Source organism: Crocodylus siamensis, chromosome 1, assembly GCF_052110815.1.
Source record: "Crocodylus siamensis isolate JL-2025a chromosome 1, ASM5211081v1, whole genome shotgun sequence".
NCBI lineage: Eukaryota > Metazoa > Chordata > Crocodylia > Crocodylidae > Crocodylus > Crocodylus siamensis.
In genome coordinates, this window is record NC_143395.1 from 199,438,746 (window position 1) to 199,457,845 (window position 19,100).

General features: G+C 45.0%; 1 protein-coding gene across 2 annotated transcripts in view; it reads left to right on the top strand.

Annotated features, from left to right (window-relative positions):
* Window positions 1-19,100, top strand: part of RRBP1 (ribosome binding protein 1) — a 60,437-nt gene that overhangs the window by 33,372 nt on the left and 7,965 nt on the right. For both annotated transcript variants that reach the window (XM_090052307.1, XM_090052317.1), the window contains exons 6-19: window positions 981-1,099; window positions 2,617-2,770; window positions 7,155-7,293; window positions 8,442-8,629; window positions 8,764-8,801; window positions 10,903-10,993; window positions 11,731-11,823; window positions 12,544-12,636; window positions 12,742-12,822; window positions 13,022-13,111; window positions 13,633-13,725; window positions 16,053-16,124; window positions 16,408-16,503; window positions 17,104-17,187. In XM_090052307.1, the coding sequence (XP_089908433.1) occupies window positions 981-1,099; window positions 2,617-2,770; window positions 7,155-7,293; window positions 8,442-8,629; window positions 8,764-8,801; window positions 10,903-10,993; window positions 11,731-11,823; window positions 12,544-12,636; window positions 12,742-12,822; window positions 13,022-13,111; window positions 13,633-13,725; window positions 16,053-16,124; window positions 16,408-16,503; window positions 17,104-17,187 (1,431 nt within the window). The remainder of the gene's footprint in view (window positions 1-980; window positions 1,100-2,616; window positions 2,771-7,154; window positions 7,294-8,441; window positions 8,630-8,763; window positions 8,802-10,902; window positions 10,994-11,730; window positions 11,824-12,543; window positions 12,637-12,741; window positions 12,823-13,021; window positions 13,112-13,632; window positions 13,726-16,052; window positions 16,125-16,407; window positions 16,504-17,103; window positions 17,188-19,100) is intronic.

The following is a 19,100-nucleotide window of genomic DNA, read 5'->3' on the forward strand; positions in this document are numbered from 1 at the left end:
AGGAGTTGAGAACAGATGCCTTTGTTGTGCTGGGTTTGGTGTGCAGCGCTGATCTTGCTTGCAGGCATAAGGACCAGGTGACTTTCATGCCTTTCTACCTTAGTTTGGCTGAGGCTCTGAACATGCATCTAAAGCTTTAATGCAATCAACCTTAGTCTGACTTTCTTACATCTGTACGTGTCATGGAGTACAGGTGACCTGACACTTGGCCTTCAGGACTTGTAGCTTTTTTCTGAAGACCAGGAAAACCATTCTGATACGTAGGCAGAATGTCAGACTAAGAGCTTGCCCCACCTTCGGCATTGAGCCTGTTGTATGTTGAGCGCTAGCATGTTTTGCAGAAGAACAGCCAGGCTCAAAAGACTGTAACTTGCTGGAAACAACCGCAGATCCCTTCATGGGAATTACTCTCTGAAATTTATCTGGTGGTTGGAAAGAACCAGGAATGTCTAAGCTATTGAAATGGTTGAAAGAGAAGTGTCACTTCAGAGTTGTGATGGAAGGGAGGGTGCCCTGGTGGAACTGGGATCTTGGAACAGCTCATCCTTCTTTTGGGGGTGCTTTTGCATTCTGGCTGTACAAAAAGCAGCTTTATGATTTTAAATGAGGGAAAGTAGCACCTCCACTTAGGGCTTTTGTATATATGTGGGTGTGGGGTGGGTTGTGGGTGGAGCAGGGGTTAGAATATCCTAACTGCTGCCAGCCTAACTCCTTCTGGAGAGCTCTTTCTCTAGGTATCGTCTTGATGAGATGGAAGATGCTTCTCTTCCATCTCCCTATTGGATTTTGATGCCTGATTATAACATGTGACAGGCTTGTAGAAGGCACCTGCTCTGTGTGCATGAAACCATACACATCTTCTGAAGGAAAACTGCTATGGGCTAATTAGGAGGGTAAGGGGTGGGGTGGGGGGGGAGTTGGTATTTTGGCCTGTATGTTATAGGAGGGCTAATAGTGTTCTGCCATCCTTGACTTTCCAGATCCGGTCTCTTCAAGAGCAGCTGGAGAATGGGCCGAACACCCAGCTGGCTCGCTTGCAGCAGGAGAACTCTATTCTGAGGGATGCCCTAAACCAAGCCACAAGTCAGACGGAGAGCAAGTAAGAGAACACTTTCTGGTGGCTATAGAGCAGCTGAAGCCAGGAGTAAGTCTGGATTGTGTGTAGGAAACTCTCCTACACGTCACAGAAATCCAGCCAAACCTGGGCACAGCCAGTACCCCCGGCAAGCCAAAAGAGCTCTGCTCCTGTAATGAGAAATGGGAACTGGAGGTACTTGAACTGCTTACTCCTATGTCCCAGACACTAGGATCTGCAGTTGGACTACATCTCCCATAATGTACTGAAGACTGTGAAGCTGTTGTAATACATAGCCCTTGGAGCATCACAAGAGGCTGTCTGCCCAGATAGGAAGGCATATCAAGGAGAACTGGAATGAATCACATGACCTACAACTTTCAGGATCTAAATTCTCAAAGAAGTGTGTATTTTGGGGTGGAGAGGAAAACACATTGACCTGTTTTACTACTGATGGGCTGCAGAATCTTTGCCATTTTGCACCCTGCTAATCTAGTTCTGGAGGAGGTTGCTAGTTGACAGTCCACTATGGTATAATGTCCTCTCTAAGTACGGGGTAAATGACTAGATTAAGGTCAGAGGGGTTAGGCCTTCTACATGTTACACTTCAGGCATGATTAACCAGGTAATCATGCCTTAAGTTGTGACAGCTACACATTCAACCAATTAATGGCAAGATAAAATGAGCATTAAGCTGCAACATTATTCCAGAAAAAAATGTGAGATAACTTTGTAGCTTGATTTAATCATGCCATTAATTGAACATGTGGCCAGGCCCTTATTGTCACTGTCCATCATCTGATTTTTAGTATAGCTCTGTGGTTGACTGTGGTTGACATCTTGACTTCCACAAATTCTTCTGTGAAATAGTAATCTAAAATGGCAGTCAAATGGAGTGCTCTAACAGTTGAGAGCACAGCTAAATCATGAGCTGTTGGAGGAGCAAAGAGTGGATGAACTTGATCACACACTTCGTGGTAGTGGCTTGCAAAATGCATGCTTTGCTCCTTGACTCTTTTTCTAGTATCTTTTTTATCCTCATTTTAAAATGGGCATGAGAACTTGCACACTCCAATTTCTTTTTTTTTCTTTAAGCAGTTGTACAACTTTTAATCCAAGTACAGTTAAGATTCAAGAACCAATGCTATGCATTTTACAGATTTTTTACATTTTTTTTAATGCTGTGTCCAATAACCTGTCATTGTAAAGTAATTGCCTGGATTCTAAAAATGTAGTCTTGGATCTGGAAGCTTGTATCCTCACACTTGTGCAACTCTAAGTATGGAAATGTGTAGCCCCTGGCTGGAACACCATTTAGCAAAGATGATGATTGGTTTTAGGAAGCTTCTCTCCCTTGGGGAGCTTGCACGTCCCAGAAAGCAGGGGGAAAATGACCTGTTTGCAGATAAATTTTGCATTTGAAGACTTTATGCAGTAAAAATCCAGTGAAGTGTTGATTTGGGCAGTATAGCTATCTGCAGCTGACTTGGAGAGGGATATAAGAATCTGAACACTAAAATTACTCTGCTCTGACTATTCAGGCAAAATGCTGAATTGGCCAAGCTCCGTCAAGAATGCAGCAAGCTAACGAAAGAGCTTTCTGAAAAATCAGAGACGCTGCAGCAGGAAGAACAGCAGAAAAAGAGCTTGGAGGTCAAGGCTGCTGCCTTCGAGAAGCAAATTGACCAACTACAGGTCAGCATTGCACCAATAAACTGCTGCTCTCTTCTCCCCTCCCTACTACTCAAAGAGCTCTTGCTTTTTTGAAAAAAAATTGCCTTAACTGCTACCATTGCTCTGACCATCTTTCTTGCTGTGTGAGCACTGGGCTGGATGTCTGGAGATCTGCCTCTGGCACAGTATCCTTGTGCAAACTTGAGCTGTCACATAATCATACCATGCCTCTTTCTTCCTCTGTAAATTCCTGAATTACAAGGCCCAGGTTGCACATTTCAGATTCCTAAATGAGGTCCAGATCATGGCTTGGGCAGCATGTGTGGTAGGAGGATGGAAGCGCTTTCTTTGAGCGTATTGCATCGCTGGCAGAGACTTCTAAAGGTGCAAAGAAGACTATTTTAGTTGTTTGTCCTAAGGCCTATTAAGAGCATAAGTCTCTGGTGTAATGCCAAGACTATTCACAGAACCTGTTACTAGCATAATGGAGACTGGCGATGGATGGATAGATGACCCTTCGTGTGCCCCACAAGAGCTTAAGTTTATCTTGTGGATAGTAACCTAGCCTGAGGGAGAACAGACTAAAAACCCAGCATGCATACCTGGGGCTCAAGATGCTGTTGAAACTATGAGGTAGCTTCAGTTAAGGACATGTCTGCAGCCATCTTGGATGCATCTCTGCTATACCACTGGTGATGATGCACTTGGGTAGCAGCAGCACCAAGATCAGCCTGGGCTAACTTACCCTACCTTGGCATGAGCTCGGTGTTGCTGTGGATGGGTTGCTACAGTATCTGTTCAAGGTAGTTTTTAAAGCAAGCTTTGGTCTTTCCTTGTCTATATCTGTGCTGCTAATAATGGATTTAGCTGTAAATGGCCTGCCTTTTGTAGGTGTGCCTGTATGCAGGCTGCAGTAGTGTACAGTGAGGTAACGCCATAGAGGTGGCAGATCTAAGAGTTGCCATGGTACTGGCCATTCATTTAGCCCAGTATCCTGGCAGTGGCCAACTCGTGGATGCTGCTGAGGAACCTGCAAGGTCTGTAGAGATAGCAGGAGGTCATACTCCAAAGGAAAGCTTTCTTCTTCAGCCCCTGGCTGCTAGGTGGCTCATGGCAGGAGGGTTTATAGTTCTTCCAAAACTTTGAAGTAGGTTGCTTTTTGTTTCAAGAAAGTCTGTATCCTTTTAAAAAAATCTATATCCATCTATTTTTCCACTGTGACCCCACAAACTTCTGCTACCACAGCAGAAAGCAGATCAAAGTGGACTGTTTCGAGGGCTTGATTTTAAAAAGTGATAATCATATCCCTGATAACTGTACTTGCTGTATATTTTGTCTATAGGGGAATCTTGAGATGTTTGATTCCACAAATACAAGGGACACGAGGGAGTCCCTGCATGATGGGAGTGGGTAACTGCCTCTTACCCCTGTGACACAATGGTCCCTGACCTTTTGAGCATATTTTTCTGGGTCATAGGATCCCAAGTTCTGGGATTCTGTGACCTGGAGAATGTTTTAACTCTTCTACAAACCTTAGTATTCCTCAATTATTATCTCCTTTCTACATGTAGAGATGCAGTTGGAGGTCTTAGACAGCTCTTAATACAAATTGTGCGTGTCCCAACACATGAGAATACATATCTGCACTTGCTGGGACTGTTTGCTGTATGGTCAGAGAAAAGATCTAATTTCAGAGGGGCCTGATTTGGATAGGACCACAGACCCTCATGAGATCAAACTGAGGATGAGGCAGATGCCAGGTAAGCAAGGACCTCTTGTCACATACCCCTGGCCTTTAGAGCCTGCTCCTGAAAGAGGTTCCAGCAACATGGCTTTCCTGCTGCTGCTGTCTCCCATGTTCCACTGAGTGACAGGTACTCAATTTGAAGTACTTCAAAGGCCTTCATCTTTAAAGAAGGTGCAACTTGGGGCAGTGCAAGTAGTCTGCAAGCGTGATTTAATATAGATTTATCCATACTTCTTACGTGGAGGAGAAAGTGGGTGAAATTCTCAAGAGATTTGAGATGCTAAATCTCCTTAAGCAGTCATAAATATGTTGCTAGCCTCCACTCGGGCAGTAGCTCTTTGTGGTGTGCTTTCTTTTTTGGTGCCTTTCCTCTGAAAGAGCTTTTGAAGTCAGAACAAGGAATGTCTCTAAATCCTGACTTGGAACCAGCCACTGTAAGCACAGGACCAACGTGAGGGAGCGCTGACTGCAGCTCCATGTGCTGTAACTCTAGCCTGCCTGGCCGCTCCGAAAGGAAGAAAACGATTTTTAATTTTCGGAGTTCCTCTCTTTCAGCACAATCATCACATTCCTTACTTTGTCTCTCTGAGGGGTGTGCCAAGGAGCATGCTGTTCCTCTGCCACTCTTGAAGATGGGAAAAACTCTTTTTTTGGCCCAAACCATGCAGAAAATCTCCACTGCGTGAAACGTGCTGGGAGGAACTCCCCATCCCTATGCTGCTGAAGTCTGTAATGACTCTAAGCAGCTGAGTGCTTCTACCACCGGATACCAAGCAAAATAAGCATGACTGCTTTACAGTAGGGAACAGATGCTCGTCCATGGGAACTCAGTCCTGGAGAGGTTAGAACTGATGGAAAGAGCATGGTGTGTTGTGTAGTAACTGGATCCTGAGTCATCAAGGTCTTTAATGTCTGTGTCCACCCCCTCGCACATGGTGGAAGCCGATGGCAATCCTATATATACTTCACTTCAGCTGAGACCATTGTGTGCTGAGGCTCTTACTAAGTAAGCAGCTGTGTTCCCTGCTCCTTGGAGGTTAGAGGGTTGACTGCTGCTGTAACGGAGCTATATTTTGAAGTCGCATCCTGGCTTTATGGGCTTCTTTCCTCCATGCCTTTTTTAAAGAGCTGATTACTACTTTTTGGGCCTTTTATAAACAATCATGGCAGCAGTAGTCTACTGCCTGGGCTCTATCCCTTAGTCTCTGAGCCTTTCTGTGAAGAGGCAAGTGAATGCCCTTGCAGGGTTGCCTCTGCCCTTTTATTGTAAATAAACTTTCTAGCTTACAGCAGCTTTGGTAACAGCCTCTACCTCAGATGAAGGACTAATGCTCCAAGCTAATGCTAAATGGCACGCTGATCTCACATGCACGCTGCTGACACTCACTCTGGGGGTTGCTGGGATAGTGGAATATGTTGCTATAAGGTAGTGGTTTTCAAACTGGGGTTCCACAATAGGGTCACTGGGGTAACGGCAGTGGGATGGGAGGCAGTTGCCACCATTGTGAGGCTGGGTCGTCTGGCTCTGTCAACCTTGAGGATGGGCGTTTTGCAACAGAAATGACATGTCTAGGGCATTATGTCTTTATAAAATTACTGTCAACTCTAACAGTACAGGGGTTTAGATCATGGATTTGTATAGGATGGTTTGGACAGGAATGATCATGCCTCAGGCAGAGGGTTGAACTAGATGACCTCTGGAGATCCCTTGCAGCCTGATGTCTCTATGACTCGATTTGAAAGTGTGCCATGATCTAAGGAAGTTTGAGGGGAAAAAAACAACCATTGCTCTAAGGCTGTGTGTGTGCGTGTAGCTTGTTTTGGGGAGTACAAAGAGTGAACTTGTTATGGGTGGCTGGCCCCACATCCCTTTTCTTAAACACACTTGTTTTTTTTTTTTGATATCCTGTTTTTCCCTTTCCTCTCCTGAAATGAGAAGTTCGTGGAGAAGGACAGTGACACTCGGAAGGAGGATTGTTTTGGCATGTTCCATTTGTAATAGATGCATCAGGAAGTGTGTATGCACAGTCGCCTTGTGCATACCCGCCATAAATATTGGGTAAACAGTGTGCACACCTGCATACCAGTTTTGTCCATTGAATTATCATGATAGTAAGCAATCTGATTAGATATCTGCATCCTCATGTACTTGACTTGTGCCATGGTAAAATGTATGTCCAACTTGGATCTGGCCCAGTAATCTGTCCTACTCAACCTAGGGGAGAAGATGGGGTTATGCATTAAAGGGAGACTTGTAAGGGTACTTAATGCCAACTGATGATTTCAGCTGGGGGGAGAAGTCCTTGTAGCCCAGAAATGAGACAGGAGGGTGTTTGTACATCTCTAGTCCATGCTTTATCAAAACTAAAACCAGAGGAATGAAATTGTCCTGTTGGAAGTAGGAGGTTCTTTTTGCCTAGGGGATGCTGAGGGAAGACTTGCTAGTATTTTGAATACCAGGTTGGCATGTAGAGTGATACATAAAGATTGATTTCTCCAGGCTGGCCTTGGTGTCCAGGATGCTCTCTTTCTTTCTCTGGGCAGACTTACTTGCTCATTTCTTTTGAATGCAAGGTTGGTGTGGTGCTAGACATAGAGAATGATCTTTCCAAGCTGGCTTTGGTATCTGCGACCATCTCTCTTCCTTCCTCTTGGCAGACTTCTCAAAAAGAAACGGAGACGGTGCTGCAGAAGAGGCTGGATGAAGTAAGTGAAGAGCTGCGCAAAACCCAGACCAGCTACAAAAGCCTGCTGACCGACACAGAAAAGACAAAAGAGCAGCAGCAGAGCCTCACTGGTGAGACATATCTGGAGTATGTGTACTTGACTGATGTGTATTGCATTTCCAGAAACCAAGGCAGTTACTGACAGAAGTTCTGCCGGCAGAAAGCAGAGTGTGCATCTGGTTCCCCTCTACTGGGATCACACCAGTATGTGAAGTGTACCCTGGAGAAGTCTTGGCTATTGAGGGGAACCACTGTTTTTGGCAGAAGGCCCGTGGAAAAGTCTGCATGCACCTTTTTGATAGATGATGACAGAAACCCTGCTCTGCTTGGTAACTCCATTGGCAGACCACAGGGCTCTGCTGTTGCACAACTTTGGGTGTAGATGCACTTCAGTTCTGCCAGAAGAAGTTTAGTTCATAGCCTCTTTCAAAGGCTCAGGTTGGGGATGTCTAGTTTTGTGTTGTCAGAAATACTTCAGAAGTGCAGGAGGCTGGAAGTGATGGTGGGAGAACTGGATGCATCTTGAACACAAGAACAAAAAAGAGCGTAGGTGGTAGCTACACTTGTGTTATCTGGACAAACATGGTCAGTCTGAAGAGTGCCCATCTGTGTGGGGAGAGAACAGGGACCTGACATGTTTGGAAACTGTTTGCTTAGATCAAATTACAAGGGGCAAGGGAGATCAGAAAGTGCAAGAGGTCTAGCTCTCTTTGTACATCTACCAGTTCCCCTACAATGTTCTCTGTGGGCTGTTTTGCTTGAAACGGGTTCTGTCCACCCTTGCTCCATTTGCCAGCTGTGTACGTGAGTGGATACACTGTCCCTTTCTCTGTACATGCCAGATGGGAGGGAAGGGCATTTGGGTGCTCAGGTTGGCTGACTTCTCCCTACTCTTGTGTTTTGCTGTGTGGTAATGAGAGGCCATGGCTGTATTTGCAGAGCTCCTTTCAAGCATGACTGTTGCAAATCTCCTCCTCTGGATGAATGTCCTCTGGTTACTGGTACCTGGCATTCCTGACCCTTGGTGCCTGTCCTTGTTCCTTGTTGGTTGCTTGTCATCTCAAACCTAGTACCTCCATTTGTGAGGGCATGTGCTGGGGACCAAATCCTTGTCACTTCAAGTTCTAGTTCAAGCCCTCGTCTGGGGCCTTTGCATTTAGAGGTGTATAACTTTTGGTGTTTTGTTTTCTCTGTGTGCCTCCTCCACTTCTCCCAACAGAGCTTCAAGCCAAGCTACTTTCCTCTGAAATGGAGACAAAAAGCAAATCCGAGGAGCTTGACGGTCTGAAAACAAAGCTGCTGGAGGCCAGTGCTGAGAACATGCAGCTCACAGAGAGGATCAAATCCATTGAAGCCCTCCTGGAAGCAGGCCAGACAAGGGAGGCAGAAAAAGATAAAGGCTTGCAGGTCACATGCTCTTAACATGGGGGTAGGGGTTGTCCCTCTCATAAGAACCCTCTGTACTTCAGTTGCACTTCGGGGGGGACTGTTAGTATACAGTGGCTAAAAAAGCCCCCCCCCTTTTTTTTTTAAACTTTCAGGCAGCTAATCAAGCAGAAGTGAGCCAGCTGCAGCTAAGGTAAGGCTGGTGGGTGCACCAGTAGCACTGTTTTCTTTCTGCGTGCTAAAAAAAAGTTTGAAACCATTAAAAAAGGAAAGAGTTGAAATGCCTTTTTCCCTGGCTTTCCTGGCTGCTGTTAATGTGTTGACGCTCTTGAAGCAAGGACAGCCTGCATACTATCATTAAAAGGCAAAATAAAATTGTTAAGTAGGCATGCACTTGGTGACCCTCTGGTAAACCCAGCCTATAAGTGTGAATTGACTTCATTGCTAGCCTAAAATAATAGCTAATCCATCCTGAAGTGACGTTTTTTTTAATTGCAAGTGCACGTGAAAGCATGAATACAGAAGACCCAGAGTTCCTCTGGAATGGGCGGTGGATGTCTGTTGATTTTTAATGACTTTGCATAGCTGCAGGATATGGGAATAGAGGTGGATGTTTGTGTCTAAGCTTGTGACAGTTCAGTTAGCTTTTGGCAGCCAAACAAAGCAGTTTAAGAACTAGACATACAATGCTAATTGTGGCAATGATACAACTGTAAACAAGAAATGGATATGCTGTGTATTTCCCTACAAAAGGGTAACTTCCTAGAATCCAGTATAGGCTTCTCCTGGGGAAATATCAGATAAAACTGACCTGGTTTGGATGGTGTGTCCACCTTTTTCTGTCCTGGAGCTGTTCACTCAGTTGAAACAGGTCATCACCTAGTGACAAGATGCTGTAATAGCATCCTCTGTACCAGCTACCCCAAAAGAACTGGTAGTGTGTCTGCTCTGCTGGCAGTGTTAACATGTGTCTGAGCCCTTAGTAATGTAAGAGAGTCTTAAAAACATTAGAATAGACTGCAGACTCTTTTGTGGAGATGGGAGAGGGAAACCCTATATTCAGGGACCTGATTGTGTGATTTCCAAGTCAGTTTTTTGAAAGAATGTGGGGTATGTGCAAATCCTGTCATAAGGTCTTGGGCTAGGGTTGCTTGTTGGAAACATTGTGGCAAGTGGGATGTTAAACCACTGCATGTGCCTGGTCTGCACTGGAAGCTGTTGGATTTGTTTCAGATTAAGGGGTCTTCCAGGACTTCCACGTCTTTGGAGAGAACGTGGTACAAGTCCCTTAAATTGGAGTCAACTTGAAGCCTAGGCAAAGCTCTCTGAGATTTGTACAGAGCAGCTGACAAACAACAGTATTTTAAATGCTAAGTGTTAAGCCCCTGCTTAAGTCAGCAGGAGTCTCTGGGAATACAGTACCTCTGAAAATGTTTCAGTGCTTAAATATAATCAGAGTGAGTTCTTTGGCTCCAAATTCTTTGAACTTCCTCAAATGCCTCAGTTCCTGAGTAGCCAAGTTGAGCTTCCACACGGGGCAGCAGGGGGCAACCTCTGGCAGGGAATTGCCACTGTTTTGGGAATTGAAGAGACAGCCACAATCTCTAGCTGTGAAAAGTTTGGGTCTTAATTTTTTTCGGAAGCTGCTCTCAATCATCTTAGCCCAGATAATTGTCAGGTAGAGAGTTGGGCTGGACCTAAGCGCACGCTAACCTCAAGGTGTTCTATAGATTTCATGCGGTTTAAAACCTGTATCTTGACTGTGTGCGTTTCCTATTGACTATTTTCTGTTTGAATTGTACATTTCTTTGTACACTTCTATCTGTATAAGAAAAACTTGGTATTCCCTAAATGCAGTAAGCCAGTGATCTCCCAAAGGGTATTTCATGAAAAATGGGTGGGATCAGACCCTTGCTCCACCACTCCTATATGGCAGAATTGGTCCACAGACTGGTGAGTGAAGTATGCCATGAGTTTTAATCCAGAAAATGCACCCCAAATATCAAAAGTTTAGGAAACGCTGCAATAAGCCAACAGATTGCATCCAGTGGATGCAGTGGCATGTTATCCAGTAATGAGGATAACCTCCCTGCAGTTTCATTTGGGGAAAGAGCCTTGCTTCTTCAATTTATTTCACTTAGGTGGGAAGAATGTATTGTCGCTAATGCAATGTGACTGCACTTCAATTGGGATCCACAGTAGATTTGGGTGGACTAGATCATGATCTTGTCTAGGAGAACAACAGAAGGGCATGTCTCTTTGTTTAATTCTCTCCCATCTGTCTTTCATTTCAGACTCCAGGAGAAAGCTGACCAAGTCTCCTTGTTGGAAAAGGAAGCCATGGAACTAAAAGAGATAGCTGAGCAGCAGAAAACAAAAAACAATGTGAGTGATGACAAACCTGGCTCCTTCCTCTGTCACTGAAGTAACTCTAAATGTGTTGGAGCATTGCTTTTCAAATCCCCTCTTTTAGTTTTAGTGCAAATAAAGCTTTGGATTTTAGGAATCTGCTTGGTCTATTTAACCCTACAGCCCTATGATGGGCAGTCTCTAGCCTCAAACAAACAAAACTTTGCAGTGTAGTGAAGGATGTGAGAACTTTATTGCTAGGCACTGAGCTCCTGTTAGGGCATAGGTTGGTGTCTCATGCAGGAGAGGTTCGCTTGCTACTGCTCTGAAATAGGCCTTCTGAAGGCCTTCTTCTGTGTATTCTCTCCCTCCCTCCACCCTTGCTGACAAAAGACTGACCTGATGCATTCACCAGCCAGATGCCCCTTCAAATATACTTCTTCTATTGGGCAACAGGGCCAGTGAGTTGGCTTAATGGCTTGTCAGGAGGCCTGGTAGGCTGCATTTCAGTAATGATTTCAAAAGCAAGGGTCCTGCCTGGGTGCATCAGACTATTGCAATAACTTGATTAATTAGTGGAGAACTAGAGTATAAGGATTACTCTCTTTCCCCATCCTAGATCTTAAGCAAAACAGAACTCCTGTTCTGCATGTATCTTGATTAAAAACTCTCTTCAGAGCCACATCATGGTCTTAAGCAACTATAGAGCTGAGTAAGCTTTTTATGGGGATCTTATGTAGTCTTTGTGGCTCACTGTTCTGTGGTCTCAACAGGACCTTCGTGAGAAGAACTGGAAAGCAATGGAAGCATTGGCTACAGCTGAGAAAGCATGTGAAGAAAAGCTGCTTGCTGCTGCCAAAGCAAAGGTGAGTCTTGGGTTTTTTGTTAGTAATGAGGGCTAATCAGCTGCAGGATTGGGGTCTGACTTGGTCTTGGAGAACATTTTTTGCAGTATCTCTGACTGTACAGATTCTAGGTAACCTCTGCTTTTCTGAAACGTGCTGACCTCTTTGAGCCCGTTCAGTAAACTTTGCTGTAATGATTTACTTTTGCCTGCTTCTGTGACCCACTTACTTGAACAGCTCTTTCTTCACATGAGGAACAAACAATGCAAAGAAGCAACGTTGGATGTGACCTTATGCTTTATATAACTTTTAACCACCTGAAGGCTGACATCCTTTACAAATCTTGGTGTATCCCTGGTGATAGCAGGGTTATTTATTGGTATATCTTGCAAATTTTTTTTTCAGGGCTGGAAGTAAGAGGATGCCAACAACCCTCTTATTTCTGTGCTTTGGGCTCTTGATTGGGAAGATCTTGTGGAATGAGTGCAAAGAAGCTTCCCAGAATGGTAGTCTGATTCCTTACTCTTTTTAATGGTGTGCCAGAGTTGAAATAGTCTACTTGTTCAAATCCCCTCTGTCCCTTCGAAGGTAGAAGTGTGAATCCCCAAGGTGAAGGCTTGCCCCAAGTTGGCTTTTTTTGGACCTCAGTGAACTCTAAGCTGAGTATCTGGCCTTAAGCAGGCTGCCAGGGAGGTGCCATCTCAACAACTTTAGTTCATGAAATTCTCTTTCTCCTTCCAGGAAGAGTCGGAGCAGCAACTTGGTGCGGTTCAGGCTCTCACACAGCAGACACTGCTTTCTGCTTTCCCAGAGGTCACGGTCTCCTCACAGCAGGTAGGTGATTTGATGTTTTCGTACAACTTAAAGATTCTTGGTGGCATCTATGGGCAGCATTGTGCCCAGATGCTGTAATTTTATCTCTGCTTTGTTAAACCTTAGACTTACAGTGAGTGGCTGCGAGAGTTTACGGAGAAGACTCTGGAAATGCTGAAACAGCAGATGGCAAAGACAGAATCAGTTGTGAGTAAGCTCAGAAATGCCAGGCAGCCATGCTAGGAACTCCTTGATGTCCTATGGGTAGCTCGGGGAAGGTTGAGTAGCTGCTGGAAAAGCTCAGATGGGGAACCCCCATCTGTGGATGTGTGGGGGAGGGAGTTGGAGGGAAACCCTGCGAAAGTTCTAAGTTTTGGGGGTTTTTTTTTTTCTTATTTCCTTCCAGGATTCATCACTTAAATTACAAGAAGCAGAAGAAGCTCAGAGCACTTTACAAGTACAATGTGAACAATACAGAACCACTCTTGCTGAGACGGTAGGCTAGGTCCATGATGCTACTTCTTTCTCCCCTCCCCCAATGCCCCGAAGGAAAAAGCTGCTAAGGAAGCAAGATGAACTTCATGCCACCTCCAAAGATACTAGACAAGCAGTGTACAGCATCTTGCAGCACGCTGTCTGAAGCTGCTGCACAGAGCACTTGTGAACGTTGGTGCCTTTATTCTGCTTTCAGACAGCACCTGATTATAAGCTGTCTTTTAGTTAGAAATGCCTTTGGAAATGCTGCTGTGCTGTTTAATACATCATCATCAGTTTCTTAATTTCTTGTAAGAATGTCCCGCCTTTCCCCGCTTTAAACAGCCTGCCCTGTAGAAGTCTGTCTTTTGCTGCATAAAGTCAAGTGAGCTCTCATTGATGTTAGTAGGAAATAGCTGAGCCCATAACTAATTGCCTGAGCCTCCCTGAGAGCTGTTATGAGGAAAAGCTCACACTGCCCCTGTTAAGCCTTCTCTACTCAGCAGCCTTTCCTCCTTCACACTCCCTCTTCTCTGTGGGCAGGAAGGAATGCTCCAAGCCCTACAGAAGAGTGTGGAAAAGGAGGAGCAGGTGTGGAAAGTAAAACTGACAGTGTCTGAAGAGGAACTTCAAAAGGTATGATCTGAAGACTCTCTTGTATAGCTGACCATGGCAACCTGGCTCAGTGTAGTTGGATAGATTGGGTTATTGTTGTATCTCCTTTGTAAACTGAGCAAGTGATCTTCACGTTTCCATCCGGCCTTTGCCTGAAATACAGGGGTTGGGAAAGGGAGGCAGTAACAGTGACTCTTTGACCTGTGAAAGTCTCCTCAAAGCTGGAGTCTCCTGAAGTAGCTGAACTGTGTAGGGCACAGGGGATCCCTAGAATGAAGAAGTCTCATGATGATACTGAAAACAGCATGGACAGCTCTTTCAGGGAAGCTCACACCCAAACCACCCCACTTGTCCCAGCTGGGTGAACAATGTGAGTTCCTGATTGCAGGCTATAAGTAGTTTTTGTCTCTGGCTCAGTTCACTTTGGCCCTCCCACCCATGTTGGTGGAGAATCTCTTCCTCTGCTCATTCCTGGGTTTTGTTTAATGGAGAGTCTTCCATCATGCTCTCGCAACTCCTGTTTCTGGAGCTGGTGAAAGCGTATTGTTATTTACCCTCCAACATTTGGATTGGAGCATGGTTTTTAAGGAGCTGCCTTTCTGATCCCAGAATACACAGTAATCTGGAGTCTAGAAGGCCTGGAATCCTTCCGTCCTTTTGTTTGAAGATTGAAGCTGAAAGAACTGGCTAAGTCAAACCAGACAGTACACACCCCTCTTAGCTAGGCTGGCTTTTTCCCTCTGCTGTTTTTTTGAACACCATGTTCAGGAGAGACAGTCTCTTCTGAAGTCTGGCTGGATGTTGGTGTTGGAGCATATGCTGGTATACTCCAGAGGAGCTGACGTCCAAACCACATGCTCTGTGTGCAGTCCTCTGCAGCAAGGCCAATGGCTGGAGTTGCAGGCTTTGCTTGTTTTGGTATTAGCTGCTGCCTGCTGAAGAATAGCTGGAGATGGAAAGTGAACAAACTCTTGTGGCTTAGTTGGCATTCATGAGAACTGGGCTGGGTGGCCTAAACTTGGACCATTAATTTTTCTTCCCCTTGATCTAAACAATATACACTCAAGTAGTTAGTTGCTGGAAAGTGACCTAAGTGCAGCACTTGGGGGTCTGTGTGCATTATCTGGGTAGCGTGTCTTTACTTTCACTCCAGTGATAAGCAGTATAGGTGTCCTGGGCTCTTCTCTAAATTCCCAGCTCTGTGAACTCTTCCACCAAAGTTTGAGAAGAGCCAGCCGCATTCATCAAGTGGTGGTGGCTCATGAAACTGGGATCCTGCTAGCCACACTGTGTTCTGTTATGTCTCTGCATGTAATAAAGATAGATGCAGCTGAGCATCCTATGCCATGGCTGCTGTTTTTGGTGCTGGTCAAACAAACTTTCCTCCCAATGGAAAGTCAGAAGTCTCCCTGAGCCTAGCAGCCCTCAAGGCCAGCATAGTTAAGGCACAGCTGTGTTTATAGACATTAGTGCGTGAGGGAGTGATACAGCACCATTTGATGTGGCTGCCTTTTGACTCTAGCTTGAGTGACACACTACCCACTTACAGCTGGGTGGACCAGCTGCCTCTTGTGATAGTCCAGAGCAGGGATTGAATTCATGGCTGCAGCATGATGTATGTATTAACAGCTTTTGTCACTGCGCTCCTTCAGCCCCACAAAAAAAAAAATTAAATTTCACTTTTTCAAGAGTTCCTCTTTTGGTGCTTTTTTTTTCTAGTGAGAAGTCTAGGATTTTTGAAAAATCAAACTCTTTTGGGCTTTAGATATTTTGGTGGGGTTCAAACAACAGCTGTGTTTTGTTCAATTGGTTACTCTCAGCTGAGAACTGCTGACTTTACTAGAGGCTCATTCCTTAGAATTCATAGATTTCATAGACTTTAGGGCTGGAAGGGACCCTACAAGATCATCAGGTCCAGGCCCCCACGCAAAGGGCAGGAAGTCTGCTGGGGTCAAATGATCCCAGCCAGATAAGCATCCAAGCATGCCTTAAAGGTGTCCAGAGTAGGTGCTTGCACCACTCCTTGGGGGAGTCTGTTCCAGACTTTGGGAACTTGTATGGTAAAATTTTTTTTTTCTTATGTCCAGCCTAAAATGGTCTTCCCAGAATTTGTGACTGTTAGACCTTGTCTTGCGTTGGGGTGCCCTGGTGAGCAGAGAGGGGTGGAACTTTACTTGTTTCAGATTCCTGGCTGGGTTTTGCCTTCTCCAATTACGCAGCCTCATGGACTGGGGTCCCTTTGCCTAGGCACTGTAAGAACAGCAAAAAGACAGTCCTTGTAACGGACAGCTACTGACACTTCCTTTCTTTCCAATCCTTTCTCTTTTGGGTGGCAATGCTTGGTACAGTCTCGAGTCCAAGTGCAATCTTTGGAAGAGGCTGTGGAGAAGCTGAGAGTAGAGCTGCAGAACGCAGACCAGGTATGGACATCTTGCTGTAGCCTGAAGGAAAGACTCATGAGCTTTGACTGGCATCATCTTATGCTGTGCACTCTGGTCTGTCTTGCCCTGTGTGGGGTACTTGCTACGAGCAGTGTCTTTTGCATGGAGGCTGGAACTTTTTTTTTCCCTGGAGTAGGTTGGAAGATCTACTCCTGGCTTTCAAAGAACTTTTTTTTAGCGATGTCTTTAGGTATGCAAACACCTGAACTGCTGCATCTTGAATAATGAAGTCCTTATGTCTTTATTTATTTGCTTCAATCAGGTAAAGGAATATACTTCTCTTCTGGAAGCACAACTGAAAAATCACTTGGAAACTGCCAATTCAGAACGCCAGAACTACACAAAGGAAGTTGAAATAGTAAGTGGTGGTTAATTCTTTCTGGGAAAGTGAGGGACTGTAAATACAAATTACTTAAAGTTAGTCAAGAGACTCCGCTCCTCAGGGTAGTGCCCCAAATTTTAAAGGCAAGCGTGTCCCAAATTAAAGTACCACACATTCCCAGAGTACCACTCCAATCCTCTCTCCTTGCCCTATCTGCTGCTCTGCTTTTTGCTCTCTGCATGATCTGCTGTTCTTACTGTATCCTGCCTTATCTGCCACTGCTCTGCCTGCTCCCTTCTTGATCTGTGCATGCCATACAGAGGCTGTCGGTGCCTCTTATGGCACCTGTGCTGCAGGCTGGCCACCCCTGGTCCCGGTATCTCAAGCCAGGCAAGGAGGGGAGGGGTAGAGAATGGCATGAGGAGGTTTTCTTGGAAGCATTGTGGGTGGGGAGGTGCAGGTGAGCTCTTGTTAGACTAATTTTGAGTATGAGAAGGTGCCAAACCAACAGGAGTTTTGGAAACAGCAGGTGGGAGGAGGGGGAGAGACCAGCACAGTTGTAAACCAACAGATGATCTCTGTAGATGCTCATTCAGCTACTTGCTTCCTACTGTGGCTTTTTTTCTCTTCCTACAGTTGAGGCAACTCTTATCAGAATCCCAGGATCAGCTGGAGGCAGCAAAAACAGAAGCTCAGAAACAAAGCAAGGAGTTGGCACTGGTAATGGTTAACTTTTTTTCTTTAATGACCACTTTAAGGGCTAGTCTCAAGTAACATAGTTCTGTGCGTGGGAGAGAACTATAACTGATAGAGTTCTCTTGCCCACCGCCTCCGGCATGGTGGCAGATCATGCTGGTACAAGTATCTTTTACCTTTGTTTATAAGGGTTGAGGGGGAAAGGATTGAACTGCACATGCCTGCACTGTGAAAACAGGGCTTAATATAAAAGCTGTCTAATGTTGGGAGGGGCAGGCTGGGAAGTCCATGTGTTTTGAATAACCACATCTTATGTGCCCATGGTGCTGATGAATCTCCTTCTATAAAGACCCTTACAAACCTCTGCTTAAATCAACATAAGGTCTTCTAAAGACCTGCATCAGACTGAAGTGCTCTTTGCATGATCTGGCAGCCTCTAGGTGGGGTGGAGAGGCAGAATGACAAGAGAGGGTGGTGTGAAATACTTGTGCCTCAAATCCTCTTCTGCCGGGCTTCAGACCTTTGTAACAAAGTTGGATTCCTCAGTGCTTCAGCCACACCAGATTTTTTGAAGGTGGAAACCTGATTTGGAGCCAAGGATCAACTTTAAATGTTTACTTTGAAAAATGATTTGGCTTCTTAAGTTTGCTTTTATGCTTGCCATGGAGGTGACTGTTATGGATGGAGAGGTAGAGCTGAGTAGACTTGCTGGTCTGTAAGGACACCCAGCCAGAACTTCAGCTGTTCTGTGGTGTCTTCAGAATGGCAATAGCAGGTGGTCCTTTGAAGTGACTTGGGGCAAGTGGCACGTCACTTGAATGGGTTTGAGGTTTAACATCAGGGTTAAGTAATTGCAGCAAATTGGTTCTATGTACGTTACTCACTCGCACTTGACTTTATAACGAATCTTATGGTTACATGTTGGGAAAATGGCAATATAGCCTTGTACATTTTTTTTGAAGTCACTGGGGACTGTTAGCAGATTTAAACTAAGTTTAGCTAATAGCCCCTCCTGGCATTAAAAAAAAAAAAAAAAAAAAAAGTGACAGGATTATACTGGCCTTTCTTAGCTTGAGGGCTGGACTCTGCAACCATAATAGTCTTCTTGCATGTGTATCAGTATGGTCCTTTTTTTGATCTGTCCCTGTCTTCAGACCTAAGAGGCGGATGCCTGGTGAATCTGGAGTCCATAGGCTATGAAAACAGAGCCAGCAGCTTGTGGCACAAGATTTTCTTCGGTTTGGAAATTGCTGATAGGGCATCTTTCAAATGCCTAACCTTCTAGGAACCCAGTCCCTCAGTGTGAGGAGAAATGGCCAAGGGGGGATATTTTTGTGAAGGAGCCAGCAGTAGTGTCAGTCCCAGACTTCCAGAAATCATGAATTTGGCTTAAATTATGATCTTGAATGGACACTAACTTATTACTGGCTTTCAGATGTTGAGAACTTTTAAGGGAACACCTTTCAAAGTCCCCCTCTCCCAAGTAGGACTGGAGACTTTGTCTTTTTAAAAAAAGAGGAGTTCATAGTAGAAATTGAGAAGCTCTTTAAGGGTAATGAAGCGGGAGACTGTACTCAGGTGTCCAAAGGGCCTTTCCAGTGCATAGGAACACTGAAATGGTCCCATAAATGCATGGCTGCAGGTGCTGGGGCTTTAGAGAAGACTAAATGGCAAAAATCTGGCTAACAGTGATTTGACAACCCAGATTTACCTCTTTATAAATGGACAGAAGCAGGACAGATCTAAATCATTAGATCTCCCTGAGTGAGATGCCATCTGCAGCCTAGCTAGAGTTATTCTTTGGAATGCTGAACTCCCACCATGCATTTGAAGCACAGTCATCTGGCTCATTAAGCAAGCTGGTGCTGATCTATACCATTAGGGAACTTGCCTCTGGGAAGCAATTAGATTAATCTAATTAATTGCAGAAGCAATTG